This window comes from Prinia subflava, chromosome 2 (genome assembly GCF_021018805.1).
Source record: "Prinia subflava isolate CZ2003 ecotype Zambia chromosome 2, Cam_Psub_1.2, whole genome shotgun sequence".
NCBI classification, from domain to species: Eukaryota; Metazoa; Chordata; class Aves; order Passeriformes; family Cisticolidae; genus Prinia; species Prinia subflava.
Window position 1 is genome coordinate 59,929,196 of NC_086248.1, and position 23,134 is coordinate 59,952,329.

Below are 23,134 nucleotides of genomic sequence, written 5' to 3' on the forward strand. Positions count from 1 at the left end.
AAAGTTTAAAACATTGTCCTTGCACTTTTGCATATTACACTGAGATGAACTGAAGTAACCCCCATTTGATGCCTCAGGTTGAAATAACTGTCAATATTGTGCTGTTATGAAAGTGATACAGGAGGGTTTGTCTCTGTTTAAACAGATCTGCTCCAGGGATGAAGCTGCTCTCAGGAAACGTACCCTGTCTCTGTCACAAAGGGTTCGAAATAAGAAGGGTTTATTTTCCTCTCTGAAAGGACTGGACACATTGGCAAGAAAAGGAAAAGAAAAGCGACCTTCCATAACTCAGGTAGGTCTTATTTGTTGGGGATAGCACAGAACAGCTTGTTTCTTCTGGGGTTCATCCTGTACCCTCTGCTGTTGGTACACAGGGTAGAAGACATTTGTCCATCAAATCTGCATCCAAGGTTTCAGTAGGTGTGGCAAACTTGCAATGGGATCATCACCTTTGAAGGATATATGTCTAATTTGGGGGGGTTGTGATAAATAAGATTGGTGAATGACAGGTTTTGACCCAGTAATTTAATTATCATCAGCATAAGAGCATCAGGTTGGACTTTATGACAAAACATCCCCTCTGGCACATTGCAAACTGATTGGAAGTAGGGTTTCTTTTAAGATAGCCTCTATGCACAGTCCTTAACACAATGTGTGCTTGTTTGTGACTCGGACTCTGAAGCACTGTTGCAATTCAATATAGAGTGACATAGGTGAGTCTTCGAGGGAAAAAGACACTCTGCAAAGACAGACATCTTTGGCATGGCCTCTTAAAGCAACACACATTTCCTGGAAGTGCATTTTAGCCACCAGGAAAAGACTTCAGTCATGCAGGGAGTCAGCTTTCAGTATAGACAGCTGACAAATAGTTCGAGACGAGTTTACTGAAGACTTGGCACTGGTTTGGTGTGCAGGGTCAGGCTGGCTCTTGGGAGTGGGACTGTGCTGATGTGTGCCCCCACTGAAGGGCTGCATTGCTGGTGAAAACACAGCATCTTTTTCTCCTTCTGAAACAACTGGGCCATGCTTACGTTTAGTGCAAGCTGCACACTTCAGGAGTCTGTGTTTTCTCAATAAAAGCTCAGTTATATGAAAACAAAAGTTTGCTGCCTTTTCTCTGAAAGAAAATGTAAATAAGAGCAGAGACACGTCTTGTCAGTGAGGCAGAAGCTACAGAGGTGCACTCTCACTTGAAACACTACTGTTTTCACCAGCCTCTGCCATATCTGCTGTTGCTCCTGCAAAGCAATATTTTGTGCATTGTTCATTAGGTAACTGTGTTCCTGTTGTTCCTTGGTTTTATTAGTCACAAAATCTCTGATCAGCACTTGAAAATTGGCTGCTCTTGCATGTCTGGTAGTCTGTTACAGAGCATTTAAACAAGCCTATCTGTACATGTCCTGCAATAGACACAGAGCTGAGCCAACAGATCCAATGTTGCAAAAGAACACATCAGGATTTTCTGGTCTAGTGATTTGTATTTTTAATAGGTAAATATCACTGGCATTAAACTTCTGCTGTTACACATTTTAGCATATTGATCGAGGTGTGTTAACATGGTGAAATTGATTAATAAAACTCAAGCCTGTCTTAAAAAAAGAAGGAACTAAAGCAGAAATTTTCCCTAGGTCATCCTTTTCATATAACTTCCCCTGTGTTTCTCAGCAGCAGAGTCTGGTCTGGGAGTCCTGCACCTTTATTTCTTTATTAATATGAGCCCTGAGGGAAGGAATGTTATGCCCTTTAGCTCTGTTCCCAGCAGAGCTGATACCTCGCACTGTTTTTAACGGGGTAATACGTCTTCTCTTGTGCTTTATAGCCCATGAAGGGGATTCTGTGGAGCTCAGGGACAGGGAATCTTATATCTGGGCAAGGAGAGGCTCCTGCTGCCCTCCCAGTGCTTTTCTGGGCAAAGAGAAGGAAGGCCTGGGAAGGCAGAGGTGCCCCCAATGGGACATTACCCTTCCTATTCCAAACCTTGCAACCAGCTGGGCCAAAAATGTTTTCATTTTCATAGACAAGCTGAGACTCTTGATTTTTTTTTTCTTTCTGTAATTAAACATCCTGCAATCCAAGGAAATGTAAATGCTGAGTGTTGCCCATAAAAGTGAGGAATTTTTATGGGCATGGCTTGAAAACTGACCCATGAACCTAGAAGATGGCTGAAAACACCCACATCCTTGCTCAGACTTGTGTATATGCACATAATTCTATATCAAAATCAGAATAGGCCTGAGGATAACTTTCTTGTCTCTTTCAGCCAGCTGGGTTAAGCAGAGAAGTGGAGTTTACTTCTCTGCTCATTGTGTTGAAATGTTTTTGTCAAACAATAGATTAAAAAAAGTCTTGCTTTCTTGGATTTAAGTTCATTTGACTGTAGATGGTATGTTTTAATGTACAGTACTCTAGCTTCAAAATCAGATGGTATGTTCTTGAATATCATTGTGTCAGAGAAGTTTGTAATTTTATCTTGTTTATTTTTATGGCATTAATAAGAAAGTTCAAAGTTTCTGTACTGGGAAGCTTTGGTAAACATTGATGAAGTAGCTCAGTCCTACAAATCAGTTAAAACTGTGCTGTAGCAGATGGGGGATGTCTAGGCTCACATTATCCTCAGTTTCTTAAATGCTTATCTGCTTTCTTATGTCTAAATGGTGAACTGTTTTGACAAATCATAAGGAATAAAATACTTTGATTACATCTGTGGGTGAGACCAGGAAGTTCAGAAGTGGCACTCTTTATTTGCATTGGCAGAAACTGGATTTTGTATGAAATCTAGAGTTTGTTGTTGTTTTGGATTATCTGAAAGGCTTTTGCTAATACTAAAACTCCCCAAAAGCTCAGCTGTAAGTGTGATATTGTCCTAATTTGTTGACTGCAGGAGTTAAAGAAATGTTTTTTTAAATTTGCAGTTTAGGAAGGTAATGTTATTGCAAATCTTAATGTCATATATAAAGTGTATAGGTCTATCCTCGTGTTTACACCAGCCTTATCACTGAAATACTGTATCCATAGCCATTTATTGGATTAAAAAAAACCCCAAACAAAAGAATTAATAAGCTCAGCACCTTTGTGGGATACCAGTTGTTAAATTTTCAAAGCACGTGGGCAATGTACATCTCAGGTCCTGCCTTCATCACTTCCAAAGCAGACACAGTAATCAGCTAATTTCATTAATTAATAGCGTGGGGTTTGGGTCAACTCTGCTTTTAAAGCTAAGCTAAAAGTTTCAATCGATAGTGCCAAGAAAACTGGTTAGAAAAGATGAAAAACTGTAGGTAGAAGGTTTTAGAAACCAGCAACAGTGATTTAAAATAGTCCCTTGAAGTCATGATGAGATTTGTAGCTCTCCCTATCAGTATCCAGAAGAGTGAAATTTGTAATTCCAATATAGTGTATGATTTGAAGGTAAATTACTTTTATCTTATTACTAAATAGTAGATAGGAAAAAACAAGAACGTGTTTTATATGTATTTGAATCGGAGTGTGCATGTAGGTTAAAAGAGAAAATCTGCTTAAATTTTCTTTATATGGAGAGAGTTGTATTTCTTTATTACTTCTAGTCAGAACAAAGCAATAAAAAGTACAAAAAGATCCCTGGGGCTTAGCAGGTTGATATATATTCCTTAATTTAGTTTAATTTTTGGTTTTTTTCAGTGGATTTACCCAAAACAGATAAGAAGTAAAGGTGTTTATTTGTTCAACCTACTTATTTATCTGTGATATTTTCAATAGGTGTTTGATTCAGCAGGAGGACATGGATTTGCTGGCGTGCAGAATTCAGCCAACTCTGCTGAGGTATGATATGCCTGTTCTCATTCTGCATCATCATGTTTCTGAATTTCTCTAGGAATGCATTTCTCTAAGGTAATGGTGGGGCTGTTTCAGAGACCTAAAGAGGTTCATAAAATGTATTTATTGTTAGATGACAGGATTATAACTCTGCTAATGAAACTACTTTAATATAAGTTTCTGAGCATTCATGGTAAGCTTTAAAAAACAAAACAAAGTCAAACCAACCCCCCAGAAGCTTCTTCACACACTAATGCATACAGTCTGTACACTGTGAGAGAGACTTAGGGCCAAGCTTGTTTGAAAGCATCCTTCACAGAATGGCAAATCATAGGATGGTTTGGACTGGAAGAGACCTTTATAGGTTGTCTAGTCCAACCCCCTGCAATAAACACGAAAGTCTTCAACTAGATCAGGCTGCTCAGAGTCCTGTCCAAACTGACCTTGATGGTTTACAGGGATGGGATGAAACCCAAGGTATATTTTCCCCCTTTTTCTGCATCAACAGAACCTTTGTATTTTGAGTTTTAAGGCAGTAAAATCTATGAAAAGTCTGTGGACCATCCCATCAGAGAAGTGAGATTTAATATAAAGCTGGAGATTGCCCAAGTAAAGGAGAAGGATGGAGCATCCCTCAGCTGCATTACCCAAAAAATAGCTGTGATTGATGTTCTCTGATGCCAGGAGGAGAAGATCTGCTGTTTTTCCCTGTCTGCCCTCACTCATGGTCCTTCTCCATTCTTTCAGTCTCCCTGGGGCATAGTGTTGCCATCCCCCAGTCTGCAAGGACATCTCCCAGTGACAGCAGCTAATCCTTTAACACTGTTTTGCCTGCTGAAAGTATCTTCACATTTTGTCGGCTCTTTGAAAAAGTGGATTGAAATACCCGAATTCCCTTTGTTACTTGTCCACTTGCCAGTTATTTCCTGGAGTGGGAAAGTATTTAAACCAAATCACTCCTCTCTTTTCAAAAGAAATTGTAATTATGGGGTTGAAATCAACTCCTGTAGAGAACGCTTAACAAATTCCTCCAAAGTGTACCAATGTGTATGGTGTGACATGGCATCCATGTCCCATCTCAGAGACAGCAAACACAATTCATTCCTGTTCAAACATGCTGAAACGTGGAAAGGTTTGCCACATGAGAAGTGGCCAAGTCTCTTGGGCCCAGCCCCTGAAGGTTTCTCCTGAAGGGCTGTGACACCAATCCCTTGGTTGGATGCCAACTCCCTCGGTGCTGGGACGTTGATGGAGCTGCCTTGTACAAGAGGGTCTGCTGTGGTTCTCTTGTCCTCTGGCCTAACAAGAGCATTTACTCCTCCTGAACACTTCTGAAGAGACAGAGAAATGTTTTGGAGGCACTAGGGAGCAGGCAGAATGAAATGCTCTCTCTTTGAAGTGTCAGCAAAGAGACAAAGTCTGTCTCCTTGTCCCAGCTCTAAATAAAGCAGCCTTCTCCAAATTCAGGCAGGGGCTCACAGTCCTGTTCCCCAGGTAGAGGGGAACCATCAGAGGTGGCTGCAGGTTTTAGGCCAGAATTAAAAATTTAGCAGGGTTGTCTTTCAAGATTAGGAAAACCCACACAATTTAGGTGCTGAGCAGAGCTCTGGAACTAGAAAAACATTTTTTTTTCCTTATTATTTCAACCCGATTTCTGAAACCTTTTTTTCAATGGGTACTAAATACAGCGTGGGCATTTTTAAGATCCTGACATTTTGGTGAATCATACGACAACTCAGAAATGATTCATCATAACTTTGAAAACCGTTACTCTGGCATCAGCCTGGTTTCACTGGCTGATTTAAAATGAAAAAAAAAAAACCAACAAAAACAGCATCAAAACTTTTATGAAGTGCTGTCTGTGGAGGGCAGCAAATGACAAATAGTGAAGTCTGCCAAGGAAGCTGTATTTTCCCTGAAAAGGATGATAAAACCAGAGGCAACTAGTGGGAGGAAATTCTGAAGTAACCTATTGGTGCTGCAGCAGCCCTGTGGCACAACATGTGACAGTCTGCAAATCCTGGCACCTCTTTCTGGAAAATTGGATGGGTTGTTATAACTTCATGTGGCAGTGAATGAATGAACTATTGTGGAATTGGTCAATGCAGGCATAACAGGAAAAAAAAAAACCCTTTTCATGTCAGATTTTCTGAGACGGAAAATGTGGATGAAGCAACGGCTTCTTGACTGCAGTTAAGGAACTGCAGTCATGTTTAATAACAGAGGAAGTTTATCTCAAATTGTATGCTTGAGCATCAGTGTACATGGCAAGGAAAGGATGTGGCTCATGTTGGCTGCAGAGCTTTCTGTCCTGTTATAAAAGCTTATATCAAAAGGTGGCCTTGAACCTATTTCTCATCACCTTAATCCTCTATGATATGAGGTTATGGGTTTTTTCATCTCTGGAAATAGCGAGATTTATTTCAGTTGCACAGATTTGAAGGGCTAGTGTTGCAGGGCAATAAACCATTGAAGTAGTTGCAAGCCTCCATTGCTGAGGCAAGCATAGCACTGGTTTTCCCTGGAGGAAGCCACCAGGAAAATTCAGCCTCACTCATTTGTGCTAATCTTTCGCAGCCTTCCTGCCTTGCCTCCTTGCCCCCTTTCTCCTTTCTATTATTTACACTGTGGAGGTAGGTCAGGCTTCATTCTCAGGCAGTTGATTTAGTGCTGGGAGGATGAGAGTTCCACGGGAGTGATCTTCTTCAGCATCACCAGCATCACGAGCAGGCTGTACCTACAGCCACCAAGGTCAAACTTCACCTGGTGTAGATTTCAACACTACGTTAATTGCAGTACGTAACATGACTCCTGTTATGTATAAGTTGATAGATTTCAGTAGGATTTCCATCACCTGTGTTAATTGAAATTTCATGTTCAACTAGTTAAAAGGGACGGTTGAGCAAGACAGACAAGATTAATGAACAGACTTAGTTCATTAATATTATTCCACCAAACCAGTGTTATTCTGGCATCACATTATTACTATGCCACAATCTGGGTTGTCTGTAACCTGAATTCCTGCGTTGTTTGGTGATTACCTGGATACAGTTCCTTGCTTCATCGTTTTTACAGCCACAGTTGTTATTTGCAAAAAGAAAATAATATTGGTCTCTCTGTTGCTATTGACAGATTGTTGTCAATAACTTTGTTGCCTGCAGCAAGGGAAAGAGTCCCTGTGCAGCTTTTACAGCAGCTTTTAATTGCGGTGCACTGCTGGGCTTGTGTCCCAGTGGAGAGGGGGCAGAACTGTGTAATCAAGGGTCTTTATTTGGCAACAAATCCCCCCCAGCCCAACAAACAAACAAAAAGTACTAACGAAAGCATGAAAGAGGTAGAGATATCTGAGAACAGCTCAGCGTATCTTAAGATATGCCTTGGATGGAAGTCTTGCCACTCTGTGGAGTTTTTGTCCCTTTCCAGTGACTGCATGGACAATCAAGGGACACCATCTGCACAAACTTAAATGCCTTGATAGAAGTGTGATGTGCAAATAGGCTGGCCCAAATAACATGTGAAACTCCAAATTCTGAACAGATTTTGGTGTTTGTCTTCTCCTAGCGTGGCTTCCTTTGAAACATGCAGCCTCAAGTGCAGTACAGGAGAAAGTGTGAAAGTGAAGGGTGAGAAAGTGACAGGGAATTTATTTAGGACTGATGTTATTTGATCAAGCCGAGTGGCATTGGAAAGAGGGAGAATGTGGAGCAAGCTGGTAAACAGGCAAATACCCTCTGCTGCCAATGAAACACGATGTTCTCAAACTGTAAATAGAATAGGAGCACTTTCTTTAGTCCTTTGTTTTGTTATGGCTAGCCTTGCTCCACGGTGCTCTCTGCTGGCATTTTGTTGTCATTTTCTGACAAAATGATGGTAATTCCGGTTATTTATGTATTTAATTTACAGAGTTATTTTACATTTATTTGTTAGGTAAAATTGTAGTTGTCAGTTCTTCTTAAAAATTTATTTCCACTGTCATATACCAGGTAGCTACATATTTCCACAGTCAGTTAAATCAGTGATTAGTATGAGATAAAGGCATGAAATTCCAGGATGGGAAAGCACAGCGAGTTCTGTCTGAGCTCTAGAAAATCAGGTCTTCGACATGAATGAGAGCAGGTAACAGAACTCTTTCCCTGGCTTGCCTTGGGGAAAATACACAGCACTGGTTTTGAATACATGGCCACTGCAAACTGCTAATGTAATTGCACTTTTTTGTTTTGTTGTTTTGTTTTTTTTAACATGCACACGTTATACCTTTCTCCCTTATTTCCAGCAGCAAGTCGACGATTTTTTGAATGTCTACTGCTCAGTGCCAGAGAGTGTCCAGAAGGAGAACGCTTGGGAAACACAGACGTATGTTCATTTCTGTGATGGCCAAGCAGTGGCGCTGACACTCAAGCCAGAGCACAGGGTGGAGGATGTTTTGTCTTTGGCATGCAAGGTACTTGTTTTTCATGCACAATTTCGCCTTGTCAATAGCTGTGGACTCTAGAAGGAAGGTAGTATATCAGTGGATGCACAAATAGGGAAAACTGTGATAAGATTATCATTATATATAATAATACAGTAATGACATAACATATAATACTAATAATACATAATAAGCATCTCCCTGTCACCGTTTCAAGGCACATTGCTCTGTTTCCTTAGCTGTAGTTTTTATGTGCCGTAGCCAAGGCAGCAGGGTTGTGGAAAGGTTTTCAAAAAGTGTTGCTGGAGACAGCCCACAGGGGGTACTTCAAGAGCAGCAACAGTGTGCCAGGTACTCAGCCCTGGGAAGTCTCAGCACGTGTCCACTCTCTGTTGTCCTTGCAGCAAACCTGGTTGTTCTGTGCAAATTAATCACAGAGGAGCAACAGGGACTTGAGTTGAGTTAGAGCCAGGAGATTAAGATATTTAAGATTTCTGTGACAAACGCCATCCTATAGGTTTGCTTCTGAAAGGACCTTTCTAATTAAATACAAGCTCTATATGTGAATTTCTAAGAGTGAGTTCACTTGTGAAAGTCAGTGCTAGCAATATGAGAGGGATTTTTGTAGATCATGGAACAGAAAACTGAGTCACGGGTTGAAGGTAAAATAGAAATACCAGTTTTAGCCACAGACCAAACACCAGCACCTCTGGACCATTGTAACCTACCTCATGTTTCTGCCTCCATACATATCAGTGCTTGAATTTAGCTCCTAGTTCTAAAACTTCGTGATTTGAGTAACTTAAATTATGCTAAACAGCTTTTTGGGAAACATAACTCTCTACCCCCAATTTCTGTTTTCTGGCCAACTGGTAAATATATTTTATTTACTTCACAAGGGGAAAAACAGGAAAAAAAGGAGTTCTGTGCCAGACAAGATCCAGCTGTAGCTTTTGGCATAGGTTACAGTGGATTTCCCTGTGAACTCATTGAGCTAGCTTGAAGTTAATGAATTTTGAGGCTTTAATGGAGGAAAGGGCCCAATTTAATGGCTCTTTTCATGTGCTAATATTGGGTGAAAAAAAAAAAAAAAAAAAGCAAAGCTTTTAACAATCCAGAATAAACTATATTTTTTAAAATCAAAATGAGCACTCTGATTTAGGCGAGTCCCAATGCATCTCCAGGGCATCGTTCAGAAGAAATTATCTTCTCGTGGCTTCTCCCGGTGGAGACTGAATCCTTGAGAAAATGTTTAATGTTTGGCTTTACATTTAAAAACTTGGCTGTACCCTGTCAGGCTGAAGGGATTGTTTAATACACGACTCGGCCACCAGGTGGCAGGGAAGAGCCAGGACATTCCGAAGTCCTTAGGGTTCCATGCCAGACCCCTGGAGGAGCAAATAAAATTTATAGAAGTAAAATTAGGTTGAAAAGGAAATTCCTTACCTCTCTAATTCTGTCATTCCAAAATATTTGTAATTATAAAGCTGACTTTTAATTTTCATTGTCTGTATCACATGAAAATTTAGTTTTAAATTCCTTGATTTTTTTCTTAAATGTCTTTCTGTTTTATTTTGTCTTTCTATTGTGTGTGTAAAGCTTTTCATTCTCTAATGCTGAATACTTTCTGCTCATCTATCCTGGTTCTTTTACTTCTTACATTTTCATTCTGCTCTGGTGAGTGTAAGGAATGTTTCTTCTTAACAGAAAATGTTTGAATGCTATGTGGATAAGGCTAAAGTTCAGAAGAGTTGTTAGGGTTTTTTTTTTTTTCCTTCATCCATGCTTTATGAGGTTTATACTTTTCTAATTTCTGTTTTCCATATGAGCTTTTTGGATAGCACATATTAAAAAAACCAAACTTGTGCATTTGAAATCAATTTTTCAGGATACAGAACACAAGTAACTTATAAACTGTAGCATGTAATAAAATGTTAACTACCAGTTACTCAGTACAGCTAGATTTTTTAAGCTGCTGAGATGTGTTAAAGGAGTTAAATAACCCTCAGGGAGGCTGTCAGTCCACTTTTTTTTTGAAATGTTGCTTCCTCCTGTTTTAGAATTGGTGGTCTATTAATATGCTGAAATGAAATGTTTTTTGCCATGGTCTCACCAGTATCCTGATTTTTTCAGAGCTTCCCATCAGGGGCTCAGCACTTTCAGGCTCATATCTTTTGGGAATATCCCTATTTCCCTTTGGCTTCCTGTTGAGACAGGATCTTTCCTTTGACCTCATGTGGTAAAAAAAGAAAATAGGGGAAACTCTCTGATCGTAAATGAAACCCAGCAGTAAAAATAAAATCTACTAAAGGCAAAGCCTTAGGGAACCTGCTTGCCATCCCATCCCCTCTCCTGACTGCCTGTACGTGCACACACGTTTTCTACATCAGAAGCAAAAGCTGCTGAGCAGAATGACTCATTAGAAGTAGTCACAGAAAAAGGTAGTTGTGAGTGTTCAGTGCATAAGACAGAAGACTTGAGATGTCTTTGAAAACATATACTAGTGCTCAGTTAATCTAATAGCCAAGACATAGTGTTTATGAAAGGATTTGATCATAAGGCAAAATAGAAATAGCATTGTAACTTTATATTTTAAGCAATGCATCTAGCTTTGCTTATACTAGAAAAATAGGTTGAAAATTACTTTTTGAGATCGCTTTTGCATGATTTTAGAAGCTTGTTGGGTGTGTGTTGCTTCTCTGTCTTCTAGGATTCTGGAAATAAAAAATGAATTCCAAACTCCATTCTTTTTCTTCTTTAGATGAAACAGCTGGAGCCAAGACACTATGGCCTACAGCTCAGAAGACTGGTTGATGAGAACACTGAGTATTGTGCTCCTGAACCGTACGAATACATAGTAGACCAGGAAAGTGTAACTCCTTTTAGATAAAGTTTTGTGATGTCTGTAGCTGCAGTTGAGTTATCATCTACAAATGTGAGAAATTTAGATCTAAAATAAGATTTTAAAGCTGCTCTGGTACTTCATTCTGTCATTCTGGTTCACAGTTCTGAGTGGCTAGGCACTGCAAACACTTTCTTCAATAAATGTTTGAAGATTTGAGTGAGGCTTTTAGTACAAAAGTAAAGTCAGCTTGTACTCCGGGGTGGGGTTTTGGTCTTTACTTAGTCCCACTCCCTGTGATGCTTACATGGTAACAAGGTTCTCTATTTAAAGGTGGCAAGCCTTGATGCAAAGAATATTGTGCTTGTTTCGCATGCTGTGTCTGGGGTTTGATGTTTGCATTTTCATAATTTGATGACTTCTGCTACTGTTCTTTTCTAACAGGTGTATGATGAAATAGAAATTTGTCCATTAAATGTTTATCATGTTCATCTTACAAAGACTGAAAACATAAGTGATTATGGTAAGCTCTCAGGAATTCTTTTTATTCTTCTCATTGCTTACTTTCTCTCTTCAGGACGTTTTTGTTTCTGAGAGCAGATAGAGCCATCCTTGACAGCTCAAAGTGTGAGTCTGCAGAGAACCTGAGGCATTATAACAAAGACCTAAACTGATTGTTCTACACTAGCAAGTCATTTCTTATGTTTTGGTAGTGTCCACTTTCTAATTTCTCTACAGTGGCCAAATAATTGAAGCATGGTCTTCTCTGAAAAATGAACGTTCTTTGCCAGGATTAATATAAGTGCTCTCAGTCAGGCAATGGTCAAGGTCAGCCTTTTTTTTTTTTTTTTTTGTAGTGGGATCCTCAGTTGGCACAGTATCAAAAGTATACTTTGGAACTAGTTCTGACAGGCTTTTTGTCGATGGGATGTAGTAATGCCTAGGAATAATTACATACCTTGCGAGGATACCTTTGTAAGGCAGTTTTGTACTGTGCTTTAGCTGCAAGTCAATTTTAAATTATTATTGTCTGGCCTTTCTCACTCATTAGTCTAGTACAGTTTGCTGCTTTATAGTTTGGGTTTCTAGTTTTTGGAGTTTTTTAATATATCTCTACGTCTGATGGACACTGCAGAACTCTTACTGTAATGATGGGATGTGCTGTGTTCTGGAAATGTCATGGAGCTGAGGTAGAAAATACTTTTTTTTTGAAACTTATTTTTTTTTACAGCAGAGAAGGGCATTTTCTGGGAGTTGAAAAGTCTTACTAATTTTAACATGCCTTACAATGACTGTGTAACTGTGTGGTAATTTCTGTATGCTCTATGGGTATGTTTTCATGAGAAGTATCTTCCTTCTCATGTAAAGTCTACTAAATACAGGAAATGAAAGGGAAATGTTTCCGAAAGTTTATTTGATTTAAATTTCTTTTACTTCAGGCTTTGCTGTCACAGCTCAAGTTGCTGAAAATGAGCATCTCACACATATCTTTGTAAGTGATGTTCTCCCTGATGGACTGGCATACAAGGAAGGTATTGTATCCTGTTTGTGTTTAAAACTACTTTTCATTCTTTTTCAAGGCCAAAAACTTGAAGGAGCTTTAGTAATGCTGTCTGAAATGTTTCTTGGCTTTTACTATTCACAGTTTTCTTTCCTGAAGACCATGGAAAGTATGTAATAATGGGAAAAGTAGTGTCCACAGAGTAACTGAATTATTCTTTCAGTGTAGTGGGGACAGTTCTTGTTCACCCTTGGAGACAAAGTCTGTGTTCAGCCATCCAGCTGAGTGCTTTTGCACAGAGGAACAAACTGGAGAAAGAGTTCATCTCACACTAGGGAACTTCATGGGCTTGATCTGTTTCTATGACCCATTGTTTCCACTTTTGCTGGCAGAAGCCTTCCTCCCCAGAATAGTTTTCTGGATACATTTCTGTGAGCACTTTCCCACTGTGCTGCTCAGAGACTGTGCCTCTCTTCATCGGCACATGTGAGGATCACGTGGGTTCTGCTCTCTGAAAAATAGCCCAGAGAAATGGAGACAGAGATATTAATTTGCTACCTGATAGTAATATCTACTTGGTTTTGCTGATTTAGAAAGACAGAACTTGCCACTGTTTAGATTTATATAAAAGCTGACAAAAAATTCATCCTTAGTTGTTGCAGCTTTGCATGAATAATTTGATCTGCATGACTAGTGCCTTGTTCTTCACAGATGATGAAATATGTGTTATGGTGCTGTATAGTGATGGTATCTGGTTGTGAGAGGTGCCTCTATTCTAGTCTTCTTGAAAGCTGTGCTGCTCTCCACCCACCCAATTCTGTAGCATCTTTTAGCAAAACCAACTTGATTGTTGTACTGTGGGTAGCACCTATCAAAGTAAGCAAGCACGAGGTCAATCTGTATAATTATGGCAGAAATAAAGCTCCCATTGGTTCTCATGGGCTTGTGGTAGAATTAGGTTATTTGAATTCAAACCAAAAAGATAAAAGGTGAGCCAGCACAAGCCTTGGGTTGTGACCCTTTGTATATTATATTACCTATTTTTCTTTCTTTCTTTCTTTCTTTCTTGGCTTTCACATGCTGCCAGGCCTCCGAGTAGGCAATGAAATCCTGAGCATAAATGGAGAGGCTGTGTGTGATCTCGATCTCAGGCAGATGGAGTTATTGTTTTCAGAGAGAAATGTAATGCTCACAGTGAGAACGAGCCAATGTGGGACCCAGCAACCCTTGTGTGTGTCCTGGTCAGATGGTGACATTTCCAGGGACCCAAAGAGTTTGTTGCCCCCCCCAAACCAGTCACAGCTCCTGGAGGAGTTTCTAGACAACTTCAAAAAGAACACAGCAAATGGTAAGTAATTGACAATAATTCTATTACTTTCACCTCACTTCAAATATCACTGTTTTTTAAAACTCAGTCATTATTAAAATTATGTACTTGCCTTAAAAACACAAGTACAAACTGTTTAAGTTCCATTTGTGCTCAATATCTGTCTGTTATTATTTTTTAAGGAACAGAAATTGAACAGAATATGATTATGTCTGCAGGGAAATGATAATATATCTGTTTGTCTGTACTATCCAGTGTTATCAAGTGTTCTCTTAACTGTTCTGTGTCATCCTGAGTATCTCCAACACATCCATTTCCCAGGCATCAGTGGTTGAAATGGTGTGATGGCTTTCAGAAGCAGAGTATTGTTCTGTGTTTGCCATGCTTTCTGTGTGGCAAAGTACCACATACATCAAGGGTATCTTCAATGCAATAGTCATCATCACCTCAGAAAGGAGACATTGAGCTCTGCTCCCATCCAGTGATATTGTGCTCCTGCTGGGTACACCAACCACGGTGTAGAATAAAGCCTAAGAGGAGACCTTTTGTGGGGATTGTTCTGCTTCTACCTGCTTATATTCCTTACTCAATGCAATACCACTGTTTTAAGCACTGGGTGGAGGATGTATCCTAACAGTGCTGTGTCAGGCTGAGATGCTGAAGGGTTGCCATGTGAGAAGCACCAGGCAAAGAAGGTGCCTATGTGGTAAGGAATGCTCCTGGATGGCATCACAACCCCAGCCCTAAGGAGGTGCCAGTGTCCACTGCTGGGGTGCCTGTTCAGCTGGAATAGGAGGTGGCACATAGAGGGGCTCTGCCACTATGGGTGGAGGTGAGCCGTGGACTCTCTTCCCTTCCCTTGTCTGATGGTACTTCACTAGAAATCCACATCTTGTGATACCAGAACACTTGTGAACGTCTGTCTGAAATAGAAAGTACGTGGGGGTTTGCTCCCCTTTTTTCCCACGCCTTGACTTTTTTTCAAACAAGATAGAAGCAAATTTAATGAGCTCTTCAGTGTAAAAGGTGCAGTTTCGTCGCTCTGCCTCTGGAGGATGCTAGTAACATTCTGCAGGAAAGCTAGCCAGGATGCAGTGCTGTGTGAAGGGAGCAGCAAGAGATACAAAAAGAGATCGCTGACTTTTGCATATAATTGCGATGGCGAGTGTTTTCTGATTGGAATTTTTTTCGTAATTAAAAATGGGAGAAGAGAAAGAATCACATAGGAGAAATTGTTAGAATGGATTTAATTATAAAGCAATTTTATTAGGTCATCTTTTGAAATTAAAAGAAATCCGAATACAAGATTTGTGATTCAGTAAGTAGCATCTCTCTCAGGGGCCTTATTTCAATTTAAAATGCCATTAAATTGAGTAGTGGCACATAAAAGTTAGTGTCATAAACCAAAAATTATGATAGAGCTAATTAATTACATAATTATATCAGGGCTATCATCGAGCTTGTTGGCTTGATATCATAAGCCAGCATTACCTCGAGTATTCAGTGTAATAAATGTATGTGTCCATTCACTAGATTCCTCATTCCTCGGGGATAAATTTGCAACCTGTGCAAATATTCCATTATAATAGGAAATTACTGTAGTATGTATTACACTTTAAGCACTAGTGGATAAAGGGACATAGTATATTTGCTTTTATGCTAAAAAGCAGTTAAGGAAGATTTATTTTATTCTGAAAGGGAACAAATAGTTCTAAATTAAGCTTTGTGAGAAGAACTTTCATGTTAATTGAATTCAGTGCTTAGTGTCTGATCACCTGATCAGTTCAAATGGAAACAGAGGAAAATGGCATTACTTTGAATTAATAGGTAATCATAAAGGATTTAACTGTTCTGTGTCCTGTTGCTCAGGAATTGAATAAGATTTTAGATTAGTAGAGGGGATATTTAATGATCCGAGCAGGGATTTGGAGGCCAAGGACTCTTAAATTCATATCCAGTCTTTAGGAAATTCACAGAATCATTAAGGTTGGAAAGACCTTAAAGGTCATCAAGTCCAACATTTGACCAAACTCCAACATATCAACCAAACCATAGCACTCAGTGCCACATCCAGTTGTTTCTTGAACACTTGTGGGGTTGGTGACTCGACCCCATCCACAGCGCGTTCCAATGCCTAACTGCCCTTCCAGTGGAGAAATACTTCCTGATATACAACTTGAACATTCCCTGGTGCAGCTTGAGGCCATTTCCTCTTGTCCTGTTACTTGTTCTCTGGGAGAAGAGGCCGACCCCCACCTGGCTACACCCTCCTTTCAGGGAGTTGTAGAGAACAACAAAGTTTCCTCTGGGCCTTTTTTTCTCCAGGCTAAATACTCCCAGCTCCCTCAGCCACTCCTCATAGGACTCTCTCTCCAGACCCTACTCCCCAGCTCTGTTGCCCTGGACTCGCTCCAGCCCCTCAATTCCTTCCTGCAGTGATGGGCCCAGAACCGATCACAGCACTCGAGGTGCAGCCTCAGCAGTGCCGAGTACAGGGGACAATCCCTGCCCTGCTCCTGCTGCCCACACCATTGCTGATCCAGGCCAGGATGCCATCGCCCTTCTTGGCCCCTGGGCACAGCTGGCTCATGTTCAGCTGCTGCTGACAGCACCCACAGGTCCTTTTCTGCCAGGACACTTCCCAGCCACTCTTTCCCCAGCCTGTAGCACTGCCTGGGGCTGTTGTGACCCAAGAGCAGAACTTAGAACTTGGCCTTGTTGAACCTCACATCACTGGCCTCAGCCCATTGATCCAACCTGTCCAGATCCCTCTGGAGAGCCTTCCTACTCTCCAGCAGATGAACACTCCAACCCAATTTGGTGTCACCTGCAGACTGATGGGTCATTTTATCCCCTTGTCCTGCTCATTGACGAATATATTAGACAGGACTGGCCCCAGCACTGAGCCCAGAGTAACACTACCCATGACTGGCCTACAGCTGCCTTAACTCCACTCCCCACCACTCCCTGGGCCCAGCTTCCCAGCCATCTGCCCAGGGAAGAGTGCACTTGTCCAAGCCATGGGCTGGCAGTTCCTCCATGAGAATTCTGTGGGAGACAGTATCAAAGGCTTAAGTCCAGGTGGGCTATATCCAGAGCCTTTCCCTCATCCACTGGTTGGGTCACTTGGTCATAAAAGGAGATCAGGTTGTTCAAGCAGGAGATGTCTTTCCTAAATCCCTTCTGGCTGGGCCTGATGCCCTAGTTGTCCTGTTTAATACTGTTCTGTCTACTTGGGTAGAGTTGAGTGAGTCACTCTTAAGGCCACAACTATCAAAAATAATTTCTAACATTTGCCTGTCCATATTGAGTCTATTCTTCTGAAGTAGCACCTCTGAAAGTCAGTTAGTGGTGGAAAAGGGGACTTTTAAAAAAAATCAAGCTCAGTTTGGCTGAAGGTACATATTAGGAGTTAAAAATCTCAATGGTTCTGCTGTTGCCTCCCTGTTTTGAGAAATTTACCCTGTCTGTCTAGAGTGCTATGAGGATTAATGAGCTAAAATTAACTAAGTGCTTAGAAAATGGAAATTTTCAGCACTGAGTCACAGAGTAATGCCCTGCCTAGTGGTTGGTGATGACCACCATCCAAAAGCAAAACAGAATTTAAAATTGCTGGCTTCATATAACTTGGACAGTAATAGTTTGTCCACATTTGCTTACGGTTTTGTAACTGCTTGTCGTAACTCTGATAAATGCCTTTTCCTACATATTCTGCTGTGTTGAGTATATCCAATTATACCTCGTGGCAAACCTTGGCATCTTTTACTGTACAGAAGGGAAGTGATTGACTTTCTCCAAAGCCACTAATTCTGCCACTCCTGAAAATTATTCCCAGGGAATTTTTGGTGAGAATGATTCATTTTCTCCAAGAGGTTGTTATACCCTTGTAGCTGTATTTTGGACCTGCTGTGGTTGTATCATTTGATTTCCCACATGGCACCACTATGTTCCTGCTGCTTAGCTGCTTGGCGAGTAATAAGCTTATCCTGGAAAAGAAATAAGATGAAATACTTTTAAAAAATGCACTCATAAATGTGGAGCAACTAAATTGCTCTAAGCTCCAGTGCCAAGGAAATTAAAGAAATATTTATGTAGAATTAAAAAATGAGGAAATTGGACTGAAGTTCTTACAGCTGTGAAGCAAAAAGGAAAAAAAAAAAAAAGAGAAAAACGAAAAAAAGTCCTCATTTTAAGATGGCATGGATATTTGAGGAATAAACAACACAGAAGGTACAAGAATTGAAAACTATATTTAGGGCAATACTGTGTGGGTTTATGGTATATCTATAGATATACCATATTTATGGTATGAGGCAGGAGGTAGGATCATTAGTAGGTGTGAAAATCTATTGCAGAATGTTAGTTACTGCCAGAGTTGGGCAGTTTTTCTTTTTCCTCAGCAAGTGTGGTTTTGCCAAAAAAAGCTGTTGTTTTTAGTTAGCTGAAACTGTTGAAATCAACCCTAGTTTGTAAATAGAACTCTGTGATTAAAAAGAAAAAAAAAAAAGGTGGGGGATGGCAGGTTGGAAATGCTTTAACAAACAAGTTTGCATGATGAAACGCTTTCGTCTCTTAAGGTTAGAAAGTTAGAAAGTTAAATGGGAAAGAAACCACTTAAAAAAAAAGGCAAGAAGAAAATTAAAAAGTGGAAAGTAACTGGGCATATTGTTCCTGTGCTCCGTGTTGTACTCCTCAGCTGTGGGGTAGGGTGCTTACCTTCTGTGCAGGGTCTGGGTTCCTGTCTGACTCGTCTTTCTGGAAGCGTAGTCCCATGAGCACTGAAGAAGCCTTGGGTGCTGCTGACAAGGAGGAGGCTTGCTCCTCCTCTTCTTCCTCTGGCCCCATAGCACTCCTCCCACCCCTGTGCTGGCAGCAGCACTTGCTGCAGCCCCTGCAGCAAATCGAGGAGAAATCTTTCTCCCCAGCCCCCACACGCTCAGGGAGCTGAACTGATGGGTGCAGAGTTCTGACAAGGGCCAGAGCCAGGTAAGGAGGAGGAGCAGGGAGCAGGCGGGTGCCAGAGGAGAGCTGGTTGCAAGGAGAGCTACTTTCAGAGGTAGAAAGTTCTCTTTCAGTTAAGCTTTCCACAGAGTACTGCTTTAGCCACTTTGGAGCAAGGGTTTTGCTTTCTGCTTTCCTTCCTCTTGCACTGGTAGTGCAAGTGTCTGGGCAGCAGTGTAGTCTGGGACATGCTGGTTTGAGTCACTCCTGCTGAAGCTGTTTTGTGCTGTATAAGGCATAGCTGAAGTCAGGGAGGAAGAGAGTCAGGCTTCATGCTTTTTGACAAATGGCTAGAAAGGAGCACTTACTGATCTGCTCCTATCTGCTAAACATTGAGATATTTTTGCAAAGTGTCAGTACTTCAGGAGGAGCATCAGTGGTTGAAATCCTCACATGGAAAGTGGCTCTTCTGTTTTCCAAGACACGTGCAGCATCTGATTTTAGTTTTAGTAAGCACCCACAGAAGTAAAGCACATCAGTTTGCCACAAGTTTAATTTTTATGTGACTAAATTATTAAACCCCCCTCCTTAATAATAACAACAGATTTGGATTCAATTCCAAGGTACTTCCTGTTTCAAATGCATTTTGCGAGGTGTTCTAGATGCCTCTGTAAAGTGTAATTACACCTCACTGCTTCTCCAGAAAACTTTGCTCCGTTCGGCTTTGTCAGGCACCACGGAGTTGAGGGAGGAAAAGGAAGGCAGAGGTTGGCTCTGCTGCCAGCTGTCTCTCTGCACATCACTGTGCACCCCGTATATCCTCTTTCAGCTCCAACCTACCCTGAATATCAGAAAGACCTGTGTGTCCTTCTTAAGACAAGAGATCAAGTTAGGAGGATGTTGACATTAAGGTGGCCTCTAGCTCTGGCAGCTGGGGGCTGTGTCTGGACCACTGGCTCAGACCACTCTGCTTCTTGCTATTTGCCCATAGTTTTTTTGTGAATGCCTTTAATGTATTGCAGAAAGCACTCAGTAAACCAAAGTAAAACTAAAACTTAACCGAAAAGCATTTCTAAAATAACTTTTGCCTTTAGTTCTGCCCAAATCAGGTCCTGTTTGTTGGCCTAGATGATGTTTCAACATATAAAAAAATTCTCTTAATTGTGCTGTAGGACACCTCCTTCCTTGTGCTTTGTGTGAGAGGTATCAAAGAAATCTGTTCTTATTCTTTCACAGGAAATTCCTTTGAGCTCAGAGGAAGTCAATATTGCTTCTGAGCTTCTCAAGTCCCAAGGATATCCACAGTCCTGTTAGATAGTGGGCCCTGATCTCTGTTAGTTGAGCAGATTTGCACACATTGCTTCCTCTTGCCTGGTGGGTCTAATACCAGGTATCTGACAGTTTTGTGTGGTGTAAGGAAATATACTGAGAAAGCCTCTCTGTAACACAGACATGTAGTTGTCTCTGCAGCATGACTGCTTGTCTGTCTGAAGATAGATGACTCTACTGGGCTTTCTAATTCTTACTTTTTACCCAATTCAGTGGGAAACCACATAGATGTGATATGACATGCTCGTCAGAGCAAGTGCAAGGGGCGGGCTGTGTGTTGACAGTAGTCCTGGACAGCTGTGGTGGGTTGGCTCCTGCTCCACGCTGTGTGTGTGCTGTGAGCACAAGTGTCTTCGTCCTGCACTCACGTGAATCGCTGGAAAAAGACCAGGTCTGACCTGTGACAGTACCTGGGGCTGTAACAGTGTAGAGATCAGAGAAAGCATTTGTCTCTTCAGAGGCTAGATCCATTGGAGCACTTGTTGCCTACAGCATGTTTTGCAATACAAGTGTTTCCCAAGAATGGCAGTTTAATGAGCTCTTGCTGGCACTTGACAAACTGTCCTGGCTTTCTGCTAGATGTGTGTGCACCAAATTATAAGATTGCTTATGCTATAAAATGCTCTTGGTTGTGCTTTCCTACTGAAAGAGCATTTTGTTCTGCTTTGTTAAATGCTGCTATGATTTAATCCCTGTGAAGTCAGTGGGCCAAATTTTTGGGTTTTTTTTTCCTGGTGTAAACTTCATTAAACCCTGTATAGCTGCACCTTCTGGCTCAGTGATATGTAGGCATAAATCATCATATTGCCCTTCCTACTGAATTCTGTAGAGTGACAATATGGATAGCAAGGAGGTTTATTAATTATGATAAAGTTAGAGACATCCACATATAGACTAGTGCCATAGGCATGATTTAAAACACATCGAACAGCAGATGTTCTGTGTTTCACAGAGGTAAGGTGGGTTGAGTAATGATAAGAACTGTCTAAGCTAGCCACAAACTCTTGCTAAACTATTAAGAAACTTTTCCTCTCCTTTTTCCCTTTCTGTTTTCATTACTTTTGTGCCAATAAATCTGAACAGGAGAAGAAATTGCACTGCTGAGGTGCCATACTTGGAACCTGGGCAGGGCTAGCTCCATCTGCTTTCCAGCTCTCCTCAGTGCAAGTGACCTCTGAGGGCAGCCAAAGCCTCCCATGTGAGCAATCCTGCAGGAGCAGCAAAAACAAGGAGAGGGACCCCTGACAGCATCCCTGCATGTCCAGCAGCTGTAGCCTGGAAATCCTAATGGCAGCAGTGGGTTGCAGGCTTTGCTGACTTAGAGAGGATGGTGGTGTAGAGGACCCAGCCTGGGCCCTTGTGTGTCTTCCTCCTCTGTATTGCAGCCACACATCTCCAGCTGTTGAACTGGAATAGAAGGGTGATGCTTTAGCTGGGGCTAACACGGGCCTTCTGTGAGACTGCATGGAAGAAGGCATTTGTTAGGCACTTAGAAAACAAGTGCATTTAGGTAACAGTCAGAGAAGCTGGTGTGAAGTGTTAATCTTCAAACTGAAAAGGCTGAGCAGCTGCCCAGCTGGCAGATACTTGGGCAGAGGAAGTTTAGAATGTTAAATAATCGTATAGAAACACACCACTGAGATGCAGGGGCTAATCAGGCATTGCTACAGATGTGCAGGCAGCTATTTCCTATTATGTCACTAATTTGTATCGCCTATAGATTACTGAATGAGCTAATGAGTCAAAAGACTTTGCCTCACCATGAGCTGTTAATGGACAAAGGAATCTAAAGGACTCTGCTCCAGCATCAAAATGGATGTTTCTGTAGATATTTAGAAAAAAAAAATATAAGCGAGCATAAAGCAGCCTATAGAAAGTCAAACTTGTACAAGTAGGTGGCTGATTGGAGTGAAGCCACTGTTCAGCATGTCGCCCAAAATGTCTTAAGAAAGCTGTATGATACAAGAATATTTGCATGAACATACTGCCTTTTTCTATACTTGAAAATGTGGAACGTTAAAAGAAGTGTCACTTTCCTCACTGAAGGGTGAGAACAACGGAGAAAGACTTGTCCTGCTTGATAATTTCAGATCCTAGCCAGAAGTAGGAATTTGTCTGTGCGAATAGAAGCAGCCTGGTTGCATTGTACATTGGAAGCATGTAAAGCACCTTCTGATGTTTCATAGTTTGCTCCCTTATGCCAAAACATGTGGATGAGAGGGGCCATGAAGGGAATCTTCTTGGCTGGTCTGTAATTGCATGTCTTGTTTGGTAAAAATTAGTCTAGTTAGTGACAGCCCTCTAGTAGTTCTGTGTTCAAGAATCCTGCCTAGGAAATCTGATGTTATGACAGCTGTATGTTAATATTCTTTCTAGATTTTAAAGTATGGAAAGGATTCCTGAATGAGTGTCCAGCTACACCAAGGAGTCAGTTGTTGCAGCCTTGAAGCTAACCTGAGATTATACCTTCTAGCCAGTCCCAAAATAGGTCACAAAACATCCAGACCACCAAAAAGTGATAAAAGGCAAAATATCTTACAGAGATTTAATAATTTTTGAATTACTAAATTCAGTTAATTTTATTTGTGTTTTTCTAGCATGTTCAGTTTTCTAGAGACTGAAGTTACTTTTACTAATAGATTCAAGTCACGATAATTTAGCAATGAGAATTTGAGCTAGCTGTTATCTGAAGTTAGTTTAAAAGCTTTCAGAAGAACTTGAAAATTTCCTCGGCAAAAATAGGAAGGTGGTTTTGAATTGATAATAAATTTAGTGTTTCACTATTTTCTTAACTGTTGGTTAAAACAGCATGAAAGCTGTAAAGCACTGCACAGTTAAGCAACCACAATTACTGCCTGCAACTAAATTTGGATTTACTCCAGCATTGGAGTGAACACTGTGAGTAGCAGCTGTGGGGAAAAAATGGACTGGGACTTTCTAATAGTTATAAACTTACACAGATTCCATGAACTGAGCTAACAAGAACACTCA

The 23,134-nt window shown here is 40.9% G+C and overlaps 1 protein-coding gene across 9 annotated transcripts in view; it reads left to right on the top strand.

The window, feature by feature from the left end:
- The window catches only part of TIAM2 (TIAM Rac1 associated GEF 2), a 191,849-nt gene that overhangs the window by 127,258 nt on the left and 41,457 nt on the right, over window positions 1–23,134 (top strand). For 8 of the 9 annotated variants that reach the window (XM_063390157.1, XM_063390154.1, XM_063390155.1 and 5 more), the window contains 7 exons: window positions 146–292; window positions 3,736–3,798; window positions 8,066–8,233; window positions 10,965–11,066; window positions 11,487–11,568; window positions 12,485–12,577; window positions 13,634–13,894. In XM_063390157.1, the coding sequence (XP_063246227.1) occupies window positions 146–292; window positions 3,736–3,798; window positions 8,066–8,233; window positions 10,965–11,066; window positions 11,487–11,568; window positions 12,485–12,577; window positions 13,634–13,894 (916 nt within the window). The remainder of the gene's footprint in view (window positions 1–145; window positions 293–3,735; window positions 3,799–8,065; window positions 8,234–10,964; window positions 11,067–11,486; window positions 11,569–12,484; window positions 12,578–13,633; window positions 13,895–23,134) is intronic. The other variant, XM_063390161.1, reaches the window with a different exon arrangement.